The sequence below is a fragment of the Thermobia domestica genome, chromosome 7 (assembly GCF_964235325.1).
Source record: "Thermobia domestica chromosome 7, izTheDome1.hap1.1, whole genome shotgun sequence".
NCBI lineage: Eukaryota > Metazoa > Arthropoda > Insecta > Zygentoma > Lepismatidae > Thermobia > Thermobia domestica.
In genome coordinates, this window is record NC_137460.1 from 202038353 (window position 1) to 202052277 (window position 13925).

At 38.8% G+C, this 13925-nt stretch overlaps 1 protein-coding gene across 1 annotated transcript in view; it reads left to right on the forward strand.

Annotated features, from left to right (window-relative positions):
• LOC145690660 (uncharacterized) overlaps nucleotides 1-13925 on the forward strand; it is a 147445-nt gene that overhangs the window by 8554 nt on the left and 124966 nt on the right. The window contains exons 2-3 of the mRNA XM_081765775.1: nucleotides 3256-3519; nucleotides 10741-10995. Of these exons, the coding sequence (XP_081621901.1) occupies nucleotides 3274-3519; nucleotides 10741-10995 (501 nt within the window). The 5' untranslated portion in view covers nucleotides 3256-3273. The remainder of the gene's footprint in view (nucleotides 1-3255; nucleotides 3520-10740; nucleotides 10996-13925) is intronic.

Sequence of the window (13925 nt, forward strand, 5' to 3'; positions counted from 1 at the left end):
ATGTACCTCATGTTCATCAATGACTGCTCCGCAGTTTTCTGAAAAGAAATCTATGTGAGAGTGCAGCATATTCATTTTTAGTGACACATTACACCCCATTGCTTGGTAGAAGGTATTGGGTGCTTCACTACTTCCTTATAGTTCCGAGACCGCTCGGTTTCCAAAACATTCGTCACCACTATTCGGAAAGAATCTCATGCAATCCTCCCCTTATCTTCTAACACTGTATCAAGTTCAGCATCATTGAGGAGGTAGCGAATTTGAGAGCCAATAAGGGTTCCCTACCTGATTTTAGTTTCAGCAATTTATGGAAGTTTACGCAGAATATATTTAAAGAATAGTTTTGATGCGTCTATGAATAGCCGTCATTCATCGGGATTATCTTTTATGTTAAGTTTACTCATAAGACCAGTTAGACCTACATTGTTACAACGTACTATGTCACTTTCCACTGAAAATATTGTTTAGGGATTCTGACGGGACACTTTTGTAACTTCAGAATAAGCTTCCCACTACTTGAGTCTTGGTACCAGTAGTTCTGAGCCACTTTTTTACAACTCCAGGTAATTTAATTCAGGTTGAGTATCATATGGCGAACAGATAATGATATGTTGGTTTTGAGAAGTTAGGATCGGTGGAAGACGATAAATCTGCAGCAGAATTTAACAACCTGGGTTGACTTTGTCATCGGATGAAACATTAGAGTAAGGTACGTGAGGTTGTGGAACCTTTAATTCTTCAGAGTGTGACACAGTGACGAACATCTCAAGGAATATTTGAATAAGTAGCAGTCCACATTTTTTTCTTTTTTGGATAGACCTTTAATTGGAGAAACTATGCAAAAATAGCAGTTTGAAGTATGATCTGTCGGCCCTATCGATATCATTGGAACTGCAATTGGCACGCATGGCCTTTTTCCAAGTAGCCAGTCCCGCAAGTTTGTAGAACAAGTATTACAACATATAGGTGGTGTTCACTTCTTGTCCATATCTTTCATTTTACAGTCAAAGTACAAGTGACAGGCTTTCTTTATGGAGGCGTGAAATTCCACTTTTCACTTCACTGCGTTAAAAACAACAATTTGCTTTGCACTGTAAACACATTTAAGGGACATGTTCTTCTCAGTACAGTCATAGAACGATAAATAATAATAATAATAATAGCATCCACCCATTCAATATCTCACCACGACCACGTCCGGGATGGCAAATTATAACTGCAAAAGAACGTTACACAACATGCTTTCTCTGACAAATTCTTCAATACAAACTAAACTGTGAAGTGGTTATTTCTTTGTTAGGGATGAAGTGCGAGCAATAAGAATAGCGAGAGACGTACGCAGGAATTTATTTTGGGAGGGATCCTCAGCTTTTCGGAAGGGGGGGGGGTCCAAATACAATTTGAGGGTAAATTATATTAAAATTTGTAAAATTGCACCTGAAATTAGACTAAATTTATAAAAGAAGTCGGAATGTCAAGACCCGCAGGACCCACCTTCTGCGTATGTCCCTGATGATAGCAATGAAACTAACCGTCAAACAATTGAAATTTACTAAAATAAGCAGACAGCTCTTGTTGCCACAAACCCTTAATTTGCCCACCGGAGCACATCCGGTGATAATTTATTTCTTTGAAACCCGAACCAATCTTCAAAAACTAATTTCATATTCGTTATCAGCACCCTAAAATCAGTAAAAATTAGTTAGTTTTATCTCCGAAGCATTTTCACTGTTGACCAGTGTTATCATTCTCTCTAAGAATGTAGGGTCTCTTGCATTGTTTGCCAAGATATCAGCACAAATGTTCATCCGAGTTTTCTTTTGTTCCAATGTTTCGTTCCCTTTCATTATTTTTGAACACAGTTTCTTCATGTAAAATATGACGAACTTTTTTTTTTTTTTTTTTTTAATATATATACAGTTCTTGTGATTTCAGCAACAGCTCGAATATTCAGTTCACGGTCATTTCGAATCACATCGCCAAATGAATGTTTGAGTCCGTTTTCGACGTGCAAGGTCGTATGTAATCACTTCTCGTTTCTCTTTAAATAGTTTGAACCATTCCAAAACTTGCACATGATAAACATCATCTCCGTACACTATCTTTATCAAGGAGACTGCAGTGGCTCAGTAGTAGAGCGTTCATCTCGGGTGCGTGGGGACCTTGGTTCGATCCCAGCTCGCATCAACTGAACTTTGTGGTTAATAGACACAGTTTCCGTGGTTTCCTGGGGGTCTCTCGTTTCCTCCCACTTTATTTATTCCACCATTGCACTCATTTCTCATCATCACCGTCTCCTTTAACCTGGACGGCATAAACGTTGACGTAAAACTGAATGATTTCATTTTAAATATACTACCTTTAGCAAATTGTAAGTTTCTGTGGAATTTCCTAGTTTGAAAGAAACTTCACATTGATACGCCGTTCCATTTATTTAATACGCAAGGTATCATGGTATACACTCATGCAGCTAATGATCTTCATGTGCTCGCGGATCAAAATTAATCCGTTTCCTTTCTAGCCACACCTCGTATTTACATTGTGATTCTTAGTTGATATTTACATGAAGTTACACAAAACAGGAGCGATTGCAAGAATTACTGAAAGCTATGCTTGCTGACAAGTAATTTTTACGGACTTAATAGGGAATGCGAATACAGTGACCACAAAACTAATGATTTCTCATGTACACAGTCCGCATTCCTGTTTGGGACACTTGCCTCAGATTCAAACCTGAGTAGCAGTTTGGATCCCACTTAAATAGTAAGTTCCTTCACATATGCCTTCGCTGCTGAGGAAACTAATTGCAAGGATTCGTAAGTCCAAGACTGCCACTGAAGAAATTAAGAGGATTTTGAAATATGTTAACACCCATTTTGGTTGGAAGATAGCCAATGTGTGTCTGATACGGAAGACTCAGACGCATGTTCCGTTATAAGTATTGTAAATAGCTTCAGGGAAGCATAGCCACTCTTATTATAGATCACATGGAATGCACTATATTATTTTTGACGTATTGTGGAGCATAAGAGTTAAGTTAAATTCTTAAAATATGTTCCATGCTTTCTATTTCAAATTGCAACTTCTTATTTACGGACTTACAAATTCAGAGATGTTATTTAAGTTTTATTACAAGTTGTGCTTTGCATAACCAGTAAAAGGTAAAATTGATGATTGACTTGTATTTGAATATAACTGCAAATTTTATTGATAATAATAACTTTGTGTATTTAACATTTAATTTCTTCGTTTAAGTCTACCATCGTTATCACGATGCCTCCAGCGAAACAGAACCCTGGATGCTCTACTCCAGAATATATGTCAGCTGGGGAGAACGTTGGGCAGCAAAGAGGCCAACAGGATGGTGAGGACACGGAGGAAATGTTCCTTGGTTTCGACAGTGATGCATTGGACACTCAGAGTCTTCAGTTGATGTATTCGGTGTTGATTTCCCAGGATCTACAGGAACAAGAGTGCCACCAAGACCCGCATATCAGAGCCTGCGATTCGGAATGTAGTGTAAGTAGAAAGAAAGAACTTATCCAAAGTTACAAAATATTTTGTCTACTATTATTGCTGTTACATCACATTCTTAGGCAGGTATATTGTACGATATTTTTATGGTTCCAGTCAAGACTTTCAATTGAAGTGCAGAATGCAATACATAACTTCATCAGCATCATAAGAATTCAGGTATTAACGGCAAATTATACCGTCAACTTAAAAGATCTCATTCGTTGATAAATTAAGCCTTCCTGGTAGGAACTTATATGGCTCAGATCCTGGAGCGTATGTTTTATGCGTGTAGAATTTTATCCAACTGCAAAACAAAAGTTTCCTGTCTCTTATGATCTGGAACTTGCATTTTACCACTTCGGGGTGAAATTTTGATACAAGTGAATCAAATACTCATATTAAGGTTATCGAAGAATTTCTAATGTAAGAATTCGATGCCATTTGTGAAGTTTATATACATAAAAGAAGTCGCCCTTAGTGAGTGAGTGAGTGACTGATTAACGCCAAGGCCAAACCATGTAAGCTGGAAACTTCAAATTGGAGCAATACATAGCATTTCTGACGTAAGACCACTAAGGGATGATCTATGGAAATTCGATAAGGAGGGAGGAACAGGGGGAATTATTATATTAGAATGTCCATATTCAGAATCTGAAGGTTGGAAGCATGAAGTTTGGTATTTGATTTTCTCATTTAACCCTTATCCGGGCAAGACATTTTTGTAACGTAAACGGGCAACCGGGGCCTGTGAGGCCCAGTATGTATTTTAAGTGCAGAATACACAAAATCAATGCCTATTGTCACTTACTGTTCAGACTAGTCTAGAATGTACCGGTATATATTTTTGTCAAGTAGCGAAACTTCGTGTCACGCTTTTTTAACTTCGACGAAAGATAGAAGAATTCAGTATTTTATGTCTTCGAAATATGTATGGTTATTGAGAAATTTTAGAAAAATGAAGCTACTGGGCCTGGGAGGCCCCGGTTGCTTGGATAAGGGTTAAAATAATAAGACCCGTGCTTCAGCGTTTTATATATATGTATTACATGGGGAGAACTGTGGCTCGGTGACAGAGCGCTTACCTCTGGTGCATGGGGTCCCTGTTTTTATTCCCGGCCAATTAAAGTATGTGGTAGACAACATCGTGTCCGTAACTTTCCTCGAGGTACTCCCCACATTCGTATTCCACCAAATTTTCTGTCATCTTTTATTTATCGTACTCATGGTCTCCCTTAGCCTCAAGGACATAATTGTGGGACATTAAGATTTTATTTTCATTTTAGCATTTTACTTAGAAGCACTGTTCCTACAAACTGGAAAGTTAGGGAAATTAAAGATGGTCAGAAATGTCAGGGAAACCGATTGAAAATAAGGGGAAATTTGAAATTTCTTTGGTCGTTTTTGTTTTGATAAATGGAGAAACTTACAAAGGATGAGTGCGTGGATGTCTACCACAAGATAACTGAGCTGAGTCTTGGATTGCTTCAACTTACTTATTCAGGGCTCCTTTATTTTTATCCTTTTCTGCCCAAACTCTTTTCTCAGCTGTTTCGTATCTCTGTTTATCATTATTTATGTTTTAGGATTATCATATTTAAGTAACACCAAAACTTAATGTTAAGTACATATCGATTCAATTTATAAAACTAAACTGCCACTATGTGTGCCCGCACTAACTAGCATCTTCGGTGTCTTGAATTGCTACGGTCACGTGGCATACATCTTCCGACAATTCACGTGCAAACATTGCAAAATTTTTCATTCGCTCTTGTATATCCAGTGGTCAAAATAAAAGTATACTCTTTCTTCGTGCATCTGCCAGATCAACACTTTAATCGATATGTGCATATATGCTATATATATGTTGCACATTCTTCAGTAGCTACTGCACGCTGCTGACTCCAGAATAAATTATCTGATTTAGACTTGGGGCATCAGGTAAATGTTAAACTTGTACATGTGGGTGGTATATTCGTATACTCTGTATGTAAGAGCTCTCATTTGCGAAAATCCATTCCGTTATGGTTAGATTAAAAGCAGCATGTAATAATGGTAAAATTTCTCTTATAATCAGCTTTTTCTCGCCGTTTTTTCCACCACTTACTTTCGCTTTTATAAAGTCAAAGCGTGATAATAGTGCATAACTTTTGAAAGAAATATACTAGAGGCATACTATAATGATCTACACTTTCTGTTTTTTTTTTCAGACATGTTCATACAGGTTACACAGCAACTGGTGTGTCCACCTTTTCAATATAATCTCCCTTTATCTTTATGCACTTTTGCCAGCGTCATGTCAACTTCAGAATAGCTCCTGGAACCAATTGTTTGGAATCTCACACACCCATGTTTGGACATCTTGTTCACGTTCATAAGTATTTGTAAGTCGACGACCATGCAGAGGTTTTTTCATTACTTCGAACAGGTGGTAATCGCTGGAAGCCAAGTCCGGAGAATAGGGAAGGTGTAACAGCACTGTAAACCGTAGTTGATTAATGACAGCAGTAGTTTCCTCGTTGGTGTGAGGACGTGCATTATCATGTTACTTCCTTCTTGGTTGCTGGTCACTTCCTTTGAATAGCATGACGTAAACGTCTAAAGAATCTCCACGTACACTGCACTGTTAATCGTGGCTCCACCTTCCAACCAATCGATCAGGACGATTCCTTTATTGTTCTAGAACACTGTAGTTATACGCTCCCAGCTGAAGCTGTTGTTCGAAATTTCTTTGGCGGTGGACTGTCATGATGTTGATTGCTGCTTTGTCGGCGGTTCATGGTAATGGAGCCAGGTCTCATTACCAGTCACAAGCCTAGACATGAAATCTTCGGGATCATTTCTTGGTGTTGCAAAAGTTCCCTGCACACGTCCACACGTTGTTTTTCCTCTGCAGACAAGAGTTTTGGAACCCATATTGCACTAACCTTCCTCAACTGTAGGTGCTTATGCACGATACATTGCCGGACGTTTCTTATTAGTCCTGTGGCAGCCTTCATTTCAGAGAATGTGGTGTATTTGTTCTCTTGAATGTCCCCTCTATCACGACGGTGATGGCTGGTGTTGCACTCATTTTCCTTGCAGAACTGCTCCTCTTTTTCGTCGAGGTGCTGCCCACTTTCCAACTTTCTACGCAGTTGTAGTCTGTTTCCCGAGACAATGCATTTTCTCCACACACTACCGCAAATCACCTATGGATTTCAACAGCGGCCACGCCCTTTTCCTACAGGAACCATGACGCCCAGAGCTGTCCTTCATAACGACGTTCCATGTTGTCTGTTAGTAACACTCACAGTGGTTCAAGGAATAGATGATAAGAGACGCTGCTATCGTCCCAGTTGTCAGTGACACTTCCAGTTGGTAGCCGGAGTCCTAAGTGTCTGTGAACTTCAGTGTTCCACTGCACCTGGAACGAGAAAAGAGTGTAAATCATACTCCTCTCGTACTTCCAGTGATGAAATAATTGTCCATATCGGTTGAAATATACAAGTTGCAGTCTTCCTCTCTAGCATAATCTCTCAGATTTTACAGTTATATATAGTTAAAATGTAGTTCATCGTAATGGGCTAGCGTAATTTATAGAAACTTATTCCGTGGAGTCCGGTATTTGACTGTAATGAAGAGACAAAGCAAGAATTTTGGATGGAACTATATAGTACTTTGCAGAATTGTTCATTACATGAGAAGCTTGTTCTAGCAGGAAATCTAAATGGCCATGTAGGGCGATCAAGATCAGGATATGAAAGAATACGTGAAGGATAAGATTGGAAAACAGAAATATGGAAGGTGAGAACAAGTGGCAGAAGCATACAATCTGGCTATCCTGCATACCTTACAAGAAGAAAGAATATCTTATTACATATAAGAGTAGCACCGCAAGGTCTCAGATCGACTTCATCTTATGGAGGAGGCAAAACTACATGATGCAAAGGACTGCAAAGTAATACCAAGTGAGAGTCTACCGGAGCAGTACCACCTTGTAGTCGATATCTTCATCAAAGAAAAAATAGGAAGAAGCCTGTTCAAACGAAGTGATGGAAATTAGATGCGATAGGTGCTGCAAAGGTTCGAAAGGAAATCACCACATCCCAACTATTGCAGATAAAGGACGAAGAGTTGCTCGTGGAAGAGGAATGGACTGTAGTATCAGTAGCACTCAGGGAAACAGGAAAAAAGTTGTGTGTGTGTGTGGGGGGGGGGGTGGAAGAACAAAATGAAGAGGCCTCATTGGTAAGGAAACATGATGGAATAAATAAGTTAAGTCAGCTATGAAGAACAAGGAGGAGGAACAATACAAAAAATGGCAGAACTCTGGCAATCAACTAGATCTGATGGATTACAAAGAAGCGAAGAAGAAAGCCAAGATGGCAGTACGTGTAGCAAAAGGCAAGGCTTATGATGAGTTATACAACAACCAGGAAACAAAACAGGGAGAAAAGATGATATACAAGCTTTCGAAGGTAAGAGAGAGGCAAAAGAAAGTTATTTCGCATGTACGCTGCATAAGGACGAAAATAACTAGGTTCTAACAAATGAGAAGGAGATGAAGAAGAGGTAGAAAGAGTATTTCCAGGAACTTCTCAATGAAGAAAACCCAAGGAAACATGCGAAAATCTATCCACGAATAAGGAGTTGGTTCGGCCTGTGACCATGGCAGAGATAGAAACTGCCATGAAAAAGATAAAAAGTGTTAAATCTCCAGGACCGGATAATCTCTATATCGAAGCATGGTAAAGTTTAGGTAAAGAGGGAGTGCAGTGGTTTACTCGACTTTTTAATAGGATATTGAAACGGGAAATATGCTAAATGAATGGAGAAGCAACTACATTGTACCGCTTTTTATAAACAAAGGAGATGTGCAAGAATGTAGCAGTTACAGAGGAATAAACTTTGCGAGCCATACAATGAAGCTCTGGGAGAGAGTGATAGAAGCAAGATTGAGAGAAGAGACCGAAATAACAGAGAACCAGTTTAGTTTCATGCCAGGGTGACAACGGATGTAATATTTGCACTTAGAATGCTAAAGAAAAGTACAAAGAATACCAGAAGGACCTTCATATGGTTTTCATCGACCTAGAGAAAGCGTATGATATAGTGCCACGGGATCTTATGTGGTGGGCACTAAAGGAGAAGTGTTCCGAACATATATATCTATGTAATTCAAGATATGTATAATATATGTAGGATAGAGGTGAGGAGCGCGTGCAGAATAACAGAAGAGTTCGCAGTGGGACATCATCATGGGTCTAGTCTTATCGTTATATCTTTTTGCACTAAGAGTTAGCACCTCGGACTATGCTATTTGCAAATGACATCGTGCTGGAGAGACCAAGGCAGCTTTGCAAGATAAATTAGATGCCTGGAAAAGAGCATTGGAGAACAAACTGCTTAGAATTAGTAAAACTAAAACAGAATATTTACATTGTTCTTTCAGGAAAAATATAATCAAGAATACAAGAATAACGAAGACGGAAAAAAGTGGTAATAACGAAGAAATTCAAGTGTTGAGGATGAATTCTGCAGGAAAATGCAGAAGTATAAATGTAAATTGCAGGATTAGCAGCGGTTAGACGAAATGGAGAGAAGCGGCAAGTGTGTTGTGTGACTATAGGGTACCAGTACACCTTAAAGGAGAAGTTTACAAAACAGTAGTGAGACTTGCCTTATTATACGGAGCGGAATGTTGGACGACGAAGGAGAGAGAGGAATAGAAGTTGCATATTGCGGAGATGCTGTGGTGGATGTGCGGAAGGACAAAATTAAGAATGAAGTGCTGCGGAGAACAATAAAGGTGAGACCAATAATAGAAACACTGCAAGAAAATAGACTGAGATGGTTTGGGCATAGAAGAAGAAGACCTTTGAAATGCGTAGCTCACGGAGTAGATGCTATAGAAGTGAGTGGGAAACGAACTCGAGGCCGGCCAAAGAAAAAAGGAGAGATTGTGTTAAGAACGATATGGTGCAGTGTGGGGTCACACCGGATGTGGTACAATATAGAAACGGGTGGAGGACAGTAATACGAAAAGCCGACCCCAGCTAACTGGGAAAAAGGCTTAGAAGAAGAACAACAACAACGCATAGTAATAATAATAATAAACTACTTAACTTTTTACAATTTTATGTTCAATGTTTTATTTCTGTTTTAGTTAAAAATTAAAAACTGAATTCTAGCGATTGACACTCCTAGCATACAGTATAAAATACATATTTCATTATTATGCTAACTTCTGAGATTAATTAAAGTCCACTAACTCTATTCTTTTCTGACTTCATCTGCAGATTACACATTCCGAGAGCGCGAAACACGTTACAAATTTGCCAAGTGTAATAGTTAGAAAATCGAGAACCAGGATGAGTAGTGACCTCAAGTTTATTTTAAAACAAAATTTAGATTTTTCTTCACATTTCAGAAGCTCTTTATGTATATGCATCTTTAATAGACAGGTTTTTTGCATGCTCTAATTTGGATATTGTCAGAATATGTTGTTGAGCACTTAACTGTCATTCAAGTGACGATTTGGCACGTTGTAGTGTGAAAGAACACGCATTTCTGGACGAAGTCTCGTCATGAACGTAACCTGGACGTGACCATAGATCAAATTTGAAGCTACAGCCAAATGAATGGTACTAGCCATCGTCTGTCCGGCTCAAAAATGTTCCAAGAACCGGGAATCTGAAAGTGGTAGTGATAGCATATGATGTGGATGGTCTCATCTTTTATCATACGGTTTCTCCAGGCCAAACAAAAATGTCATAAAGTACCGCCAGTTGTTTGAACATATAGTCATACTGCGTTTTAAAGGAAACGGCGGCAGTTTCTGGCGGGTCCACCCATTGTGATGCTTGATAATACCCGTTGTCGTAATGCTGCTCTTGTGGGCGACTTATTCCAACAATATAGGTAGAAGGTTCCTCCATACTCCATAGACATGAGCCCCTTTGATTTCGACTTTGTTCCAACTGGAGGAACACTTAGAGGAGAGCGCTTTCCCACCAGAGACTCCACTCTACTTGCGATAGGGTGCTCTGTTGTAAACATCAATAGATACCTCGGCTTGTGTCGAGGGTCTTCCAGCAATGTGACAATGGGTTATAAACATAGGTAGGGATAGTGTTGTAGGTATGCAAACATTTCCGTTCCACAATAAAGGGTTTTCACTTACCTAATGTGTTGTCATGACTTTCTTTCCAACCCTCGTATTTATTTAATTTTTTTCTTCCTTAGTGTAAGCAAAGTCCAGCAATGATTGAAGTAACTACATTAAACGATTCACTGGGTACATGCAGTGACGTCAATAAAGAACCCTGTTTGAGCTCGGATGATGGCAACAGTTTCGACGAGGAAGTTGAGGGTGATGACGATGACCTCATGGAATTGTTAATGGCGCCTAGAACAGTGCAACCAGATAAGGTGGACGAGAAGGAATACGCCATCGTAATGGAAAAGCTATCCCCCTCTCGGATGCAACAGAAATTACAAGTAAGAGTTGTGATTGCTATATATTCTTAATAAAGTATGTTTGGGGAGTTATCATGATTTGTAATAGCGAAAAGTATATCGCTGTAAAACTAACTAAGGTAAACTCTTACGATTAGTGATGTAGTCAAGATAGATACATATATACATAATGTGGGTGTGATGTGATTTGGCTCCCCTCTCCCCCCAAAAAGAAAGATGTATTCGAGTATAAAATTGCCAACTTTCGGTTATTTTCTACAAATAGTATAATTTCGTAATTTTAAAGACATTGTCTTAATTATGTTTTATGACATTGAAAGTCCCAGTCAATTTTCACTGAAGTGATAGAAAGTCTTTTGTGAGACTATCGATGTATGCTATAAAAGCATGTTGTTTTAAGGTAGGAAATTAAGTGACTTGCCCAGCAGAGGAGCTCTTTCGCGTAGACGTTTCGTGGTTAAATGGTTACCTTTTCGCCTTAAATACAAGTACTCTTGATTCTATTCCAAGTGGGTGCGTGGGTTTTCTCGGGGTTCTCCCGTTTCCTCCCACTTTCTTCATTCCACCATTTCATTCATTACTCATCATCACCGTCTCCTTTAGCCTAACCGGCATAACCGTGGGACGTAAAACTCAAAGATTTTCTATTCCAAGTGGAATAACAGTTTTTTTGTGATCCCTTATTAAGCTGCATGGCTCATAACCTGAATGCTAGAATCGATTAGTCCAAATAAACAAAACTTCCGTATATGTTGGGGAAAACAAATCATTTAAAGGGGTTGAATTTTCCAGTTGTAGAATTGTACTGAGACCTTCTAGTGTTTTATTGTAATAGGATACAGTAAGGTCAGAGGAAAGAAGAGAAGAAAAAAGTCAAGCTATTCGTACTGTAAACTGACACTGTATAGGGTAACTGTCCCAATAATTGACACTGTACCAGTCATTTACATTGTCGTCTTTTACATTTTCGCCGCAACAAGACTGCGGGACTAGGTACAAGTCAATGCTGCCACCTTTTATTCTTTTGTGGTGTTGTCAATCCTACACCATTATTAATATTTGCCCCTAGGTGGTAGTTCTCCAAAGAAAGAAGAAAATCGATGGACAGTGAGAAGTCAACCATTTTTTTCAGCCTTCTAGTAACGGTTACGCTTAAGGTAAGTTGTTTTTGTATCCGGCGCACACCAAATGGATCATAATAAAATTTGACGAGCTAATGATCTTTTGATGTAATTGAAGGACTAATAGATCAGACTAAACCAATAAATATAGCTTCTTGAAAGTTACACCAAGTTTTCACGAGGGTGTCAATTATTTGTCACAGGTTACCTGCAATGACCAGTAATTGACACCCCTGTCAATTACTGGTGATCTGCCTAAGCTCAATAAATACCAGCAGAAATTTGTATACCGTATATTTCAGTGAACTTAAGTTGACTGGTAAAGTTATAAACCTTATTTTTTATAAAATCCCAGTAGTTGACAGGGGGTGTCAATTATTAGATCAAGGAGTGTCAATTACTAGGCTGTTGTAGAAGAATTGTACAAACGATTTACCAAGGCACACCTTTGTGATTAACAGAGAACCGACCTTGCTTTTTCTATAAAAAAAATCTTGAAGTGGCAAATACCTTCTTGGTACTTGATTAAGTGGGCCTAAGCCTTTTCCTTACTTTTCTTTGTCTTTTTGAGCGTTAAGTATGACTATGAAGCAAGTGCTTTCCCTTAATCGCAGTACTCTTACTTGGCACGTTGCCACGGGCAGAACAGCCTACAGTAGCCAATTGGTTTGTTTATTTTTTTTTAAAAAAATGAAAGCTTTCATGAAATTAGGGAAAATTTCTACTGTGTTTCTTTACAAGTGAAATCACATCTATGGAGCAAAGTGAAATCACATAAAATAGATCTATGTCAACTCAGAGTGAATCTTTAGTTAGTTAGTGATCATTTGGATGGAACGCAGTTGCAAAGTGAGTACACCTACAAGCGAGAGGGTACAGTCTGCCTTACGTATTGGTGATAACCCAGAGGACAGCGAGAAAACAGAAGTGACACAAGTGTTAGAAATACTATCCGTGCCATCAACTTCGTCCCTTTAGATTCCGTCAGGTGGTGAAAATATCAACTCTTTTGTGGAATCGGCCTTCAAGAAGACGTTGTTCTGATCTGAAAGATGATCTATAGCACGAAATGAGAAATAAACTGAACAAGTACCGTCGGTTGTGACATCAGACATTTGGAAGAGTTACTATCAAAAGAAATAGGAACAAAAACTTGCAAATCAGAGGTATAGAAGAAAGGAAATTGATCCGGGAGCAGAAGAGGAAACAGAAACTTCAAAAGCACAAAACCACAAAAATTTCAAAAGAGAAAGAAAGCAGTCAATGTCTGAAGAATCAAACATTCAGTTCCAAGAATCTTCTGACGAGAATCTGTTAATGGACAGTGACTTTACAACCACATCACATGAACTATCAACGTGTAAGATTGAAAAAGGGAAATATTATGTCGTTTATTATGATGAACAGTTTTATATCGGTCGCATTATTGCTATTGATAAGGGCAGGGTTCATGTCAAATTTTTTAAAGAGATAACGGAAAACACATTTGTGTGGCCAAAAGTGATAGATATTGATAAGGTGGAGATAAAATTCATATTTTACAGACCGACTACTCAAATTGGCAATAGTCCCTTCATTGTGGATAATGTCGTTAGGTACAAGATCGAAACCTCATACCGACAGATGCAACTATCATAAATGACTTCCGGCATCATTGGCAGTGGCGGATCTAGGCCAGGGCCGGGGGGCCTAGGCCCCCAGTTTTTTCCGTGACAAAATAATTTAAGCTATTATTTATATATTTTTTTGAAAGTTTATATATACCTATCATAGTCTGGGTACTGGCTGCCCTCCCCCCGTTTTTACCTTCTAGATCCGCCACTGTCATTA